Source organism: Geotrypetes seraphini, chromosome 9 (genome assembly GCF_902459505.1).
Source record: "Geotrypetes seraphini chromosome 9, aGeoSer1.1, whole genome shotgun sequence".
NCBI classification, from domain to species: domain Eukaryota; kingdom Metazoa; phylum Chordata; class Amphibia; order Gymnophiona; family Dermophiidae; genus Geotrypetes; species Geotrypetes seraphini.
In genome coordinates this window covers 56,391,177-56,405,303 of record NC_047092.1, presented here as the reverse complement: position 1 = coordinate 56,405,303, position 14,127 = coordinate 56,391,177, and the positions used below count along the sequence as shown (strand labels likewise).

Sequence of the window (14,127 nt, the reverse complement as noted above, 5' to 3'; positions counted from 1 at the left end):
ATATGATTCAGACGTTCAAATACTTGAAGGGTATTAACGTAGAGCAAAATCTTTTCCAGAGAAAGGAAAATGGTAAAACCAGAGGACATAATTTGAGGTTGAGGGATGGTAGATTCAGGGGCAATGTTAGGAAATTCTACTTTACGGAGAGGGTAGTGGATGCCTGGAATGCGCTCCCGAGAGAGGTGGTGGAGAGTAAAACTGTGACTTGAGTTCAAAGAAGCATGGGATGAACACAGAAGATTTAGAATCAGAAAATAATATTAAAGATTGAACTAGGCCAGTTACTGGGCAGACTTGCACGGTCTGTGTCTGTGTATGGCCGTTTGGTGGAGGATGGGCAGGGGAGGGCTTCAATGGCTGGGAGGGTGTAGATGGGCTGGAGTAAGTCTTAACAGAGATTTTGGCAGTTGGAACCCAAGCACAGTACCGGGTAAAGCTTTGGATTCTTGCCCAGAAATAGCTAAGAAAAAAAATTTAAAAAATTTAAATTGAATCAGGTTGGGCAGACTGGACGGACCATTCGGGTCTTTATCTGCCGGCATCTACTATGTATATGTAAATATAAACAACCTGTGCTATAAAGATAATGCAACCCTCATCACTAGCAGCAAAGAAGACATGATGTATCTATTGAGAAAAGTCAAAGCTGAAAGTCATAGCATGGGATTAGAACTGAACATAAACAAGACGAAGGTCATGAACACGGAAAATGATGAAGATTTTGAGCTTGAAGGCGATAGAATAGATATAAAGGGTTTCAATCTCCTGGGCTCTTTTGTAAACAAAGAAGCAACCACCTGAGAAAAAATACTCTGCAGAATAGCACTTAGTCTCTCTTCAATGAAAGCGCTCAACAAAGTATTCAAAGGCAAGGAGGTAACGCTCCAAATGAAGATCAGACTTGTCCATGCACTAATTTTCTCAGTTATGGATGTGAAAGCTGAACACTAGAGAAACAAGACAGAAAGAAGATTGACTCATTTGAGCTTTAGTGTAGAAAATGACACTGGGACAAATTTTTCCCCATCCCCGCGGGAACTCAATTTCCCATCCCATCCCCATGAGTTCTTTTCCTGTCCCTACCCCGTTCCTGCAAGTTTCATCCTCTTCTGCACAAGCCTCAAACACTTTAAAATCGTAAGTGTTTGAGGCTTGTGCGGTTAAGGCAGAACTTGCAGGAACAGGTACAGTGACAAAACTTGTGGGGACAGGGAAATTGAGTTCCTGTAGGGACAGGGGCAAATTTGTCCCCTTGTCATTCTCTACTTTGGTGCTGGAGAAGGATTTTAGGCGTGCCGTGGACCGCCAGAAGAACTAACAAATCGATTCTGGAAGAGATTGGGTATGTCACTTGAAGTTCAAATGATGAAGTTACGACTGTCTTATTTTGGTCATACCATCAGAAGAGAGAGATTACTCGAGAAGGACATTATTTGGGAAGAACCAAGCGAAAGAGGGCGACCTGCAATTACATGGCTGGACACGTTGAAAACAACCATGGGGATGATGCTGAAGGACCTTTCCAGAAGAGCACAAAACCAATTTCTTTTTAGATCCACAATTCATCAAGTCGCTAGGACTCGAGTACAAATCGATGGCACCTAACAACAACTGTACCTATTACCTATTTTAGAAGCTGGTATGTCTTGCGTTAAAATTAAATTACAAGGATGAAACTTAATCACAGTGTAGTCTGCAACAACTCTTGAGGGTATCTGCATTTTAAAAGCTATGTTTAAATTTATCTGTAGATTTTATTTAATACTTATTTTAAATTTTTCAGTAGTTTCTACTTTTCTCCTTTTCATTTGTGAACCAAGGCCACCTCTCTGGTACCCATAGCAACATTTGCTGAAGCTAATGAAACTACTGTCCTGAACCCTCCCCCACAGCATGACCCTGTTGAATGTGTCTGTTAAGTACAGTTGCTTGTTATACGTTTTCTTCATCCCACCTGTTTTAATGGGCACCTGCTGTGTAAGAAATCTCTCTTCTTTTTTTTCTGTTTTGATGGTAAGATCTGACAGTTCATAAACCTGATTAATATTGCCTTTATTTTTTTTTAAGTCGGATTTTGTTCCAAATCCTTACCATTTATGAGTTGAAAGTAGTTACATGAGATGAAGTGGGGTTGTCTTGGACCCAAAATCTTTTCATCAGGCATTTAGTAGCTGAGAAAATGGAGGGTAATTTTATGAAAAGTTGTATATGTGTAAAGGACCAAACCAGTGCCTGTTTTGCAGCATATTTTATAAAGACATATGGAGCCTCAATTCATATAGGACTGGTGATTTCATGACCTCTGTGTTCTATATATAAGTGCTAAAAACTCTAAGTGGAAGCCTCCAACTCCAGGCTGTTCATTTTATCAGCATGTATCTTAGTAAAATGGCTGCTCCTGCTGCTTAGCCAGCAAATACCTGTGCATTCCTGTAAGTATTTAGAAGATGCTATGAGGCTCACAATCAAAACTTTAAAACATCCAAAAACCTGCCTGTTGGCACTTGGACATCCTAATCCAAGTTTATTTAAAATTTTATATTCTGCTTATCTAGTTTCTAAACGGCATACATAAAATCAGGGGATACTTAGGATAAGACGCACAGGTGTACTCAGACGAAAGGGGGAGAACTACATATCAAAATAGAACAGAAAAACAATTAAGGTTAATACACGAGGAGGGGACCCATCTGTAATAAAGGTTTAGAACCGAGAGCAATTATAGGAATGCTTTTAATTTTTATTTAAATCAATCTAATATCGTTTCTTCACGTAAATGGGTGGGCATAGAATTCCAAAGCATGGGGGCGGTTACTGAGAAAATAATAATAGCAGAGATGTCCAAGTGCTGATAATCAAATCCAACTTTCTGGATGGTATGTCAGGGGGAAGAGTGTAGGTCTTTGCAGCTCCGCTGATCCTTTCAGGGAGAATTCCCATCGGCTGAGCTGCCTGGAATCCACGAAACCAGCTCAGCTGATGGGGATTCCTTGTGCTGCGATCAGCCAAGGTAGTTGGGTTTGTCTACAAAACTTGCTTGTGGACATTTTTATATTTGAAAATGGGCAAAAAAGGTAGATATCCTAAGGACCCAAACTTGTACCTAGCTCATTTTCAAAAATAAAAGATAGACGTTTGGCATATTTGTACATTTTTCCTGCTAGGTTTTGTGGACAACTTGCACAAAATGTCCAACCTCAGACTTAGGCACATTTTTGATTATGCCCCTCCACAGCTCTCATTTTCAAAAGAGAAGAATGTCTCATGTGGCACAGAGTGGAAGATAGATGTTTTCCCATGGAAAATGTCTAAGTTGTGATTTTCAAAACTCATAATTAACAGGGTTTTTTCCAGTTTGTCTAAATTGCAAGGGGGGGGGCTGTTTTTTGACTGAACTTGAACAAGCCCACAATTTGAATGTTCTTTTCAGGGATAATGAATGGAACAAGCTAAAAACAACAAGGATAAAATTGGGACATTTTTGTCTAGACCTATTTCAATCATAATTAAGTCACAAAAAGGTGTCCTAACTGACAAGCTACCCACTGGAATAATTAAGGCATTACACCTATACCCCAACCATAGAGGTGACAATGATATTATGGCCATTATGATATTATGGCCATTCCTATTAGAGCAGCAAGCTGGTTAAAAGAATAGGTAGTGGACTGTAGAGAAAAAGACCCAGGTCCATATCCCACTCCAACTACTACACTTGTGGTGGAAATTGTGAGCTTTTCAAAACCTACAAAGTACCAACTGTACCTATAGACAGAAGACTTGCAGCCCTGAGGGCTTTTGTAGTGGTGTACAGTATGTTTTTAGGTGTTCATGAAGGGCTTACAATATAAAATAAGGGGTAAAGGTGTGTTCAGGATGAGAATTTTGGACATTTTCAGCTACACATCTACAATTGGACTTGAACATCATGTTGAAAATGCCCCTCCATGGGTCCACATATCCTATTCTAATATACCACTAGGACTGAACACATCCAGACCTCAGCAGCTCAATTCTAAGCTCTCTATTTTATGTAAAATGGAGCATTTTGTGTTTCTTTTGCTGTTCACAGCTTCTTGATAACGTGTATTAAGATAGTGTTAGCTCAGTCTGTGATTTGTAATTGAAGTGTTTTTGAAGCTACATGGCAGATGAAGAGGTTGTATTTAGTATTATCATGATTTATATAGAACATAACAAGTCGTGTGCAATACTATGGAAACACATAAGAGATAATTTTATAACAGGTTGCCTAGGTAAGTGAGCAGGAAGGCACTTATTTTGACACTATTTTAGAATAGCAAATAGATAAATACTTAGGTGACTTGATGTAATACTATCACAGATCCTTCCTAGATTGAAGGTACAGACATTATGCCTGCTAAAGAGCAGGCATAAATGTTAATGTATACTTTAAAGTAGGAACCAAACAGGAGAAACACCTCCACAAGATAAAGACTCACACAAACACAGTGAAGATGACCAAGAGTGCTGCGATGTTTTATTATACAAACCCAAAAGACTTGACATGAATGTGTTTTGGCCTGCATCAGAAATCTGTGCTTTTGTGGTGTTACCTTACTATGAGAATGCAGTAGTCTTAAAAAAAAAAAAAAAAAACCCAACAAACTAACAATGAAAGTCTGTGAAAGCTTGTCATGTCCCTTATTAAAGGCAATCTTGATTTATATTTTTTTGATATGATGGTCCATATTGGTTTTTCACTTTAAGGGAATAATACCACAAGCTGTACTGTTCAAACAGGCTGATACAAAAGCACCGAGACTCCTGACGCAGGCCATAGGTCAAAAACATGTTCGTGTCGAGTCATTTGGGTTTGAATAATAAAAGCATCGCAGCACTTTTGGCTGTCCTCATTGTATTTATGCGATACTTTAAAATATGAAAAATAAAAATAAAGAGGAACAGGAGCAAAAATCCATAAACACAACACTTATATCCTCCAGTTCAAACGCTGAAGCTAAAATATGCACATAAATTGCTGTAAAAGTATCTGCTGGTTTGCATAGTTTTAGGCATGACCTAACTTTATAAGAGCCCATTGCTGAGGGTGGGCAGTTTGCCTACTCTCATAACAGTCACTACTGTATGGAGCGTATGGTCTAGTCAAGACAGACAAGACATACAATGAATAACAAATAAAAGGCTTCAGAGTTTAGTCAGCAAGGCTATGAATGAGTGGATTTAAGATAGGTAGGTACTATTAAACTCAGGCGGGGTAACTTTTTAACCAGGCATCTAAGATGATTTAGAGTACAGAAATGTTCTGAGAACTAAATGTAAGTTTGGCGTTAATCAGCCTTTTCTGTTGCAGGAATAAGAAGTAGGTATGGAATATCAACCCACTTCTGTATAGAATTTCATAAGATATATAGGAGAAAACCAGATTTTGAGTTACAACAATGAGGCCAAAATTGGGAAAGAACTTGGGGACCTTTTTACTAAACTTGGCACACGCTAACCTCCCCTTAAAAAAACTGCACAAGAGGTTTTTAGCACCAGTCAGCGTGCTGAATGCTCTGCGCTGCTCTGATGCTCATAGAATTCCTATGAGCGTCAGAGTAGCGCAAAGTATTCTGCTTGCTGGCTGGCACTAAAAACCTCTTCTACGGTTTTGAAAACAAAAAGGGTGGGGGGGGGTTTAAATTCTTAGAAGCCCATTTTATCCATATGCGCTTTGTAGCATGTAATTGAGCTTTTGTAAAAGGACCCCGGACAGGTGAGTTGAAATGAACCCGAGTCTTTTGCATAATCTGAAAAGACCCATATGGTCTTTAAACTCATGCAGATGCCTCTCGATATGAGATGTATGTGTGGAGCTCTTATAGCACAAGATGTACAGTCAAAAAATAAATCTCATCCAAAATTTTTAAATTTCACAACAAAAATACCAAACTCTTTAATTGGATTTTTGGTCAAAATTGGGGATCCTTTCTAGTGTAAACAAGAAAATTTTAAATCATTTGCTTTAGATGGAAGTTAGCTAGAAAATGGATATTACACATATGAAATTAACATTGAGATGTCCTATCACATACAAATATCTTTCTTTTTGTTGGTTTCATGCTGATGTAGGAGTAAAGAAGTAGGGCCTTTTTTAATGTCTTCATTACTGTATGAGTTTTTTGTGAGAGATTTTATGCCAAAAGTTATTTGCAAATGCTGATCAGTTTGTCAGAGTTTAAACATTTTAGCTGAAATTTTGCTATTCCAGTGCATCATCATGCCCCCACAATTTGGACAGCTTTGCTATTTGTATCATATTACTGTAGAATTTGTGTTGTGTTTTTCTATAGCCAAAATAGTTGGAACTGGAACCCTCTTATTTACCATTCTTACCTCTTTTGGAAATATGTCTTTAAGTGATTTGCCATGACTCTTGTACTGAGAACTGGGGAGAAGTCACCAGGTTATTTTTATTTCTATATTTTATATCTTTGTTCTCCTCAGTGAATAGAGATTGTATCTTGGAGCCTTTATCTCTGCCAGAGAGTCCAGCTGGTGCTGCTGCTATGGAAAGTTCTCCATCTGTGCCTTGTCTCTTTTGTGATGAGTGTTTTCTTGAAGAGCAGGACAAGCTTCTCAAACACATGATTATCGAGCACAAGCTTGTCATAGCTGATGTCAAGCTGATAGTAGATTTCAGAAGGTAGGTTTCTCCTAAGAATGAGTGAATGGCTATAAAATGTATTGGAAATCTCTGATAGTTACACATGACTTCATGAAAAGAAATGGATTTTTTTCACACAGCTATTTGAAAGCATTAGTGTATATGTAGAATGATTTTCAGAATACTCTATCTTTGAAGAATATGTGATGATGTAAATGCTAGTTTTGACTGATAAGTTGAAATGCCTTTTGTTCTATAATCTAATACTCATGTGAGTCTAGTCATTTTGGTGAAAATAGAGCTGAGCAGCACCCTCTAGCTCTTGGATTCAGATGATCAAGATTACGTAGGTGCATCCTGTTATAGGGGTTGGGGATCTCGGAAGTCTGTTCTCGCTAGTTCAAACTACTTCTGCTTACTCTGTGACCTGCCCAGCAAGAGTGGCAGCTGCGGTAGCATCCTTGACACACATGTATAGCATTACAGTATTATGCTAAGATATTGGACTACATGGCAGAGGAGGCTGCAGGGGTGTGAAACATTCTTCTGCCAGCCAAGGAAAATCTGAGGTAGATGCTGATAATGAGGCCAGAGAGAAGAGGAGGGGAGGCATTGTTCTGAAACTAGGATGAGTCCCTGCAAGTGGGTTTTCAGTTTGAATTCTAGTTTAGTGGATTTGGGGTTCCTTTGTTTTGTTTTATTTTAACTTTGTGTTTCAAGAGTACATATTGTAAATTTGTTTTAAATTATATTTTGCTTTTCATTATAAATTCAGTATGGGGTGTTGGGTGTCTCATATATAATAATATCAATAAAAATACATTCTCTCACATAACAATTAGTACCTTATTGTTTGTGATAAATTAACAATATTAAAATCCTAGTCTGTCTGTGGAGAAGATAAATCTGATGAAGACATCAAAAGATTATTTTTAAATCTGTGCTATAGTACAGCATTTTTTATAGTTATATACAGCCACAGTATATCTAAGCTATCATACATTATCCTCCTGTATTTAACATTTTCTTTATGTCAGTATTACATAGCCATACTGGGTTAGACCAATGGTCCATCTAGTCCAGTGTCCTGTTTCAACAGTGGACAATCCAGGTCTTAAATACTTGGCAGAAACCCAAATAATATCAACATTCTGTGCTACTCATCCCAGGGCAAGAAGTGGTTTCCTCCATGTTTGTCTCAACATACTATGGACTTTTCCTCCAAGAACTTATCCAAAACTTTTTTTTAAACTAGCTGCTTAAACCACTGTTACCACACCCTCTGGCAACACATTCCAGAGCTTAACTAGTCTCTGAGTGGAAAAATATTTCTTCCTATTGGTTTTAAAAGTATTTCCCTGTAACTTCATAGAGTGTCCCTAGTCTTTGTAATTTTTGATGAAGTAAAAAATCAGTTCACTTGTACCCATTCTACAACTCTCAGGATTTTGTAGACTTCGATCATATCTCTCCTCAGCTGTCTCTTTTCCAAGCCAAAGAGCCCTAACCTCTTTAGTCTTCATACGAGAGGATTTCCATCCCATTTATCATCTTGGTCAGTCTTCTTTGAACCTTTTCTAAGTCCAATATATCTTTTTTTGAAATACGGCGACCAGAATTAAATGCAGTACTCAAGATGAGATCACACCATAGAGCGATATCATAGACGTTATAACATCATTCATGGTTTTATGTACCATCCCTTTTCTTGTTTGCTTTTTTGGCCACTGCCATACATTGGGTAGAAGGTTTCAGCATATTGTCTGCGATAACACCTAGATCTTTTTTCTTGGGTACTGACCTCTAAAGTGGACCCTAGTATCAGGTAACAATGGTTTGGGTTATTCTTCCCAATAAGCATCACTTTGCATTTGTCCACATTAAATTTCATCTGCCATTTGGATACCCAGGCTTCCAATTTTCTAAGGCAGGGGTGTCCAACCTTTTGGCTTCCTTGGGCCGCATTGGCCAAAAAAATGTTTCTGGGGCCGCACAAACGCTGCAGCAAGACAGAGGAGGGAGCCGGCAAGACGGTAAACATCCAAGGGCAGCAGAGGAAAACACTGCATCGCCCTCGACCAGGGCCGCACAAAATACTTCACGGGGCCGCAGGTTGGACACCCCTGTTCTAAGGCCTGCCTTAGTAATGTAGATGTGCTAAATGGTTAATGCAGGAATGCCTACTCTCTACTGCTTCAAAAAAAAAAAAAGTTCCCAAAATATTTACCATGCGATTAGGTTTGTGATGTGTGTGCAGTAACACATGATGCTTTAGCATGTCCTATATTAGGCTAATTTTGTTCACTGTCAGGCACACATTAGCACCTAATACGGTTTAGTAAAATGACTCCTAAGAGATCATTCATTATGAAGACCATATTACATGGTCAGTTATGTTTTTTGCATCCATCTTTGGCATTAACTTAACATTCAATTTTTCTGCTTTCTTCTCAAAATCTAATTTTCCATGTCTTACCTTCCTTTCCTATCTCTCTCTCCTTCCCTTGCTATTTCCATGGTCCTGACATCTCCCTCCCTCCTTTCTTCATTTCCCCTGGTCTGGCATCTGTCTCCTTCCCTCTCATGGACTTGGCATCTCTTGTTCCTCTCCTCTCCCTTGTCTTCCTTCTCCCTCCTCTCTCTGTCTCTCCCAAATTGGGTGCAGCAGCAGCATTTCCCTTCCTTGTGCAGCAGCAGCATCCCCCCCCTTTGCCCAATGGTCTTGTTTTAAATCTGCCTCTTGTTCTAAAAATACATCTGGTAACATTTAAAAAAGTCAGGCTTTATTGTATTGTTTTCTAAGGGTTAATAGCACAATAAAAAATGGTTTCTGGTACAATAAAATCTGATAGCTGGCATGAATTGTTTTGATTTTGTGCACTGCCGAGTTGGGTGGAAATTGGATCGCTTTGTAGTCCCTCAGTACCATGGTTTTAGAGGAGACTTACTTGGCGACAAAAATTGATATCTAGCTGTGCCTTTTGGTTAATTTTCTTTAAGAATTCGATGAAAGGTGCCATGATCTTCAAAGATTTTAGTTTTTCTTCAGGACCAGAACTCTGTGCAATGCTATGGTTAAAGACATTGCTACTGGAATTGACACAGCAGCCCTTTTCATAAACCAGCTGAAAGAGCAGAACATTTTTTATGGGTGGGGTTTCAGGAAAATGTTGAGTTCTTTTTTTTTTTTTTTTCACTTTCAACTCCTACTTTGTTGACATAGCTTTTGTATAAGTGTGTTTTCCTCCTCTGTCCAGGCTGCATCTGTGTGTGCTGTTAACTTTATTTTTAGTTGTATTCTACCAGAAAGCATCAAAGAAACTGCTTTTCTTTGCTCAGTTAGGTGTGCTGGTACAAGCACACTGACTATCAACTGGCACCAGCATAGCTTCAAGGTTTGTCAAGGACCTATACTAGGCATGGGCAACCACAGTCCTCAAGGGTCACAATGGAAGCCATACATGTAAATCAATTTCATGCACATTCATTGTGGAAATTTTGAAAACCCAACTGGGTTGTGGTACTCAAAAACCATGGTTGCCCACCCTTGACCTAGATATTAAATGAAGGCATCCAGCATTGACTACCTGAATCCCAGTTCAGCCCACGGCTGTTATTCAACTTTTAAAATAGGCTGATCACCTGATAGATATACATATGTCTGTCTGTCTGTCTGTCTATACACACATATGAGGGCAAATCAAAAATTTAAAGGCAATTGTTAAATTATGCAAGATATACGAGGACTGACAATTAAGTTCACGAACTTGCCTCAGTGCGCTTATGTTGACTGCACTGTACAAACAACTTGGGAAGGTTTCATAACCTGGTCCTGAAGGAGCTCACCGATGAACAAAAGCAAAGGAGAGTTGAAGTTTTCCAAGACCTTTATGGAGAGATAAGATGATGTTTTGGGCCATGTTATCACTGTGTGATGAAACATGGGTGTACCAATATGACCCTGAAACAAAGCATCAAAATGGATGTCGGCCAATTCTCCACTACCAAAAAAGTTCTGCCAGTCCAAATCAAGAGTCGATACAATGTTACAAACCTTTTTTGATATCAGAGGTATTGTTCATTATGAATTTGTACAAACTGGACAAACAACCAAGTTTATTATTTGGAAGTGCTGAAAAGGCTGCGTGAAAAAGTTAGACAAAAATGACCTGAACTTTTCTCCAACAACTCATGGTTATTGCATCACGACAATGCACCAGCTCACACGGCACTGTCTGTGAGAGAGTTTTAATTGTGCAGAAAAATGTAAAGTCAAAAAATAATGTTTTAACTAAGCAGATGTTTGAAATGTGCTCCCTTTGCACGAATGCACACCCTCAGCCTTAGACACCACTGATCTATGGACTTCTCAACGATGTGCTGCTTCAGCTCAGCCGAGATGAGACACTGTTTAAGGTCTTTGACGTCAGATATCGCTGTCTGGTAGACACATTCCTGTAGCGGTCCCCAGATCCAGTAGTCAACTGGTTTTAGGTCTGGTGAATTCGCAGGCCAGAGGTCTGGACCAATGAAGTCTGAGGTCTCCCGATGTAGCAGTTCTATGGTGTCTTTTGCCCGATATACTGGGGCATTTTCCTGTGGAAGATAAAGTACTCTCCTGACACATGACAGATTGCTGGCAACAGCTTCTGCATCAAGAGGATGTCCCAGTAGTAAGCGCTGTTGATCTTAACCCTATGATCAATGATCATAGGGTTAAGATCAGTCTAAGCAACAAAGTTCATGATCTGCAAGCCCTGATGTTAGAGGCAGATCTAGATATTGTTGCTATCACAGAGACATGGTTCAGTGAATCACATGGATGGGATGCAAACATACCGGGATATAATCTTTTTAGGAAGGACAGAGATGGTCATAAAGGTGGAGGAGTAGCTCTCTATGTAAAGATCAATATCCAAGCGACCGAAATGCAAGGGACCTGGGGAGAGGAAGAAGCTATATGGATTGCTTTGAAAAGAGAAGATGGAACTTCTAGCTACGTGAGTGTAGTCTACAGACCTCCGACTCAATCGCAGCAAATTGATAAGGATCTGATTGTGGATATCCAAAAGTTTGGAAGGAAAGAGGAGGTTCTGCTGTTGGGAGATTTCAATCTGCCGGATGCGGACTGGAATGTTCCGTCAGCGGAATCGGAAAGAAGTAGGGAGATTGTGGATGCCTTTCAAGAGGCTCTGCTCAGGCAAATGGTGACGGAACCCACAAGGGAAAAAGCGATATTGGATCTGGTCCTCACAAATGGAAAGAGTATCTCTAATGTTCGAGTGGGTGCTCACCTGGGAAGTAGTGATCATCAAACGGTTTGGTTTGATATAACGGCTAAAGTGGAGAGCGGCCGCACGATACTTAAAGTCCTAGATTTCAAACGTACGGACTTTAATGCAATGGGAAAGTACCTGAAGAAAGAGCTGGGAGGACATAAGAGAAGTGGAAAGACAGTGGTCTAAGCTGAAAAGAGCGATAAAAATGGCTACGGACCTTTATGTGAAGAAAATCAATAAAAACAAGAGAAAAAGGAAGCCGATATGGTTCTCCAACCTAGTGGCTGAGAAAATAAAGGCGAAAGAGTTGGCGTTCATGAAATATAAAAAAACCCAAGAAGAGGAGAGCAGAAAGGACTACAGGGTGAAACTGAAAGAAGCCAAGAGAGAGATACGTTTGGCGAAGGCACAGGCGAAAGAACAAATGGCTAAAAATGTAAAAAAGGGAGATAAAAATTTTTTCAGATATATTAGTGAAAGGAGGAAGATAAAAAATGGAATTGCTAGGCTAAAAGATGCTGGGAACAAATATGTGGAGAGTGATGAGGAGAAAGCAAATGTGCTAAACAAATACTTCTGTTCTGTGTTCACAGAAGAAAATCCTGGAGAAGGACTGAGACTGTCTGGCAAAGTTCCATGAGAAAATGGAGTAGATTCTGCGCCGTTCACGGAGGAGGGTGTTTATGAGCAACTTGAAAAACTGAAGGTGGACAAAGCGATGGGACCAGATGGGATCCATCCCAGGATACTAAGGGAGCTCAAAGAGGTTCTGGCGAGTCCTATTAAAGACTTGTTCAACAAATCTCTGGAGACGGGAGTGATTCCTGGGGATTGGAGAAGAGCGAATGTGGTCCCTATTCATAAAAGTGGTCACAGGGATGAAGCAGGAAACTACAGGCCGGTGAGCCTCACTTCAGTTGTTGGAAAAATAATGGAAGTGTTGCTGAAAGAAAGGATAGTGTACTTCCTTGAATCTAATGGGTTACAGGATCCGAGGCAACATGGCTTTACAAAAGGTAAATCGTGCCAAACAAACCTGATTGAATTTTTTGATTGGGTGACCAGAGAGCTGGATCGAGGACATATGCTAGATGTAATTTACTTAGATTTCAGCAAAGCCTTTTATACAGTTCCTCATAGGAGGCTGTTGAACAAACTTGAAGGGCTGAAGTTAGGACCCAAAGTGGTGAACTGGGTTAGAAACTGGCTGTCAGATAGATGCCAGATGGTGGTGGTTAATGGAAGTCGCTCAGAGGAAGGAAAGGTGAGTAGTGGAATCCCTCAGGGTTTGGTGCTGGGGCCAATCCTGTTCAATATGTTTGTGAGTGACATTGCTGAAGGGTTAGAAGGAAAAGTGTGCCTTTTTGCAGATGATACCAAGATTTGTAACAGAGTAGACACCGAAGAGGGAGTGGAAAATATGAAAAAGGATCTGCAAAAGTTAGAGGAATGGTCTAAAGGCGAAAAAACAGTGTGACAAGGCAGTGGCTGCTGCCAGAAGGATGCTGGGCTGTATAAAGAGAGGCCTAGTCAGTAGAAGGAAGAAGGTGTTGATGCCCCTGTACAGGTCATTGGTGAGGCCCCACTTGGAGTATTGTGTTCAGTTTTGGAGACCGTATCTGGCGAAAGGTGTAAGAAGACTTGAGGCGGTCCAGAGGAGGGCGATGAAAATGATAGGAAGCTTGCGCCAGAAGACGTATGAGGAGAGACTGGAAGCCCTGAATATGTATACCCTAGAGGAAAGGAGAGACAGGGGAGATATGATTCAGACGTTCAAATACTTGAAGGGTATTAACGTAGAACAAAATCTGTTCCAGAGAAAGGAAAATGGTAAAACCAGAGGACATAATTTGAGGTTGAGGGGTGGTAGATTCAGGGGCAATGTTAGGAAATTCTACTTTACGGAGAGGGTAGTGGATGCCTGGAATGCGCTCCCGAGAGAGGTGGTGGAGAGTAAAACTGTGACTGAGTTCAAAGAATCATGGGATGAACACAGAAGATTTAGAATCAGAAAATAATATTAAATATTGAACTAGGCCATTTACTGTGCAGACTTGCACGGTCTGTGTCTGTGTATGGCCGTTTGGTGGAGGATGGGCAGGGGAGGGCTTCAATGGCTGGGAGGGTGCAGATGGGCTGGAGTAAGTCTTAACAGAGATTTCGGCAGTTGGAACCCAAGCACAGTACCGGGTAAAGCTTTGGATTCTTGCCCAG

At 40.1% G+C, this 14,127-nt stretch overlaps 1 protein-coding gene across 5 annotated transcripts in view; it reads left to right on the top strand.

Moving 5' to 3' along the window:
• ZNF277 (zinc finger protein 277) overlaps positions 1 to 14,127 on the top strand; it is a 108,212-nt gene that overhangs the window by 13,318 nt on the left and 80,767 nt on the right. For all 5 annotated transcript variants that reach the window (XM_033958362.1, XM_033958358.1, XM_033958360.1 and 2 more), the window contains one exon: positions 6,475 to 6,673. In XM_033958362.1, coding sequence (XP_033814253.1) covers positions 6,537 to 6,673 — 137 coding nt within the window. In that variant the 5' untranslated portion in view covers positions 6,475 to 6,536. The remainder of the gene's footprint in view (positions 1 to 6,474; positions 6,674 to 14,127) is intronic.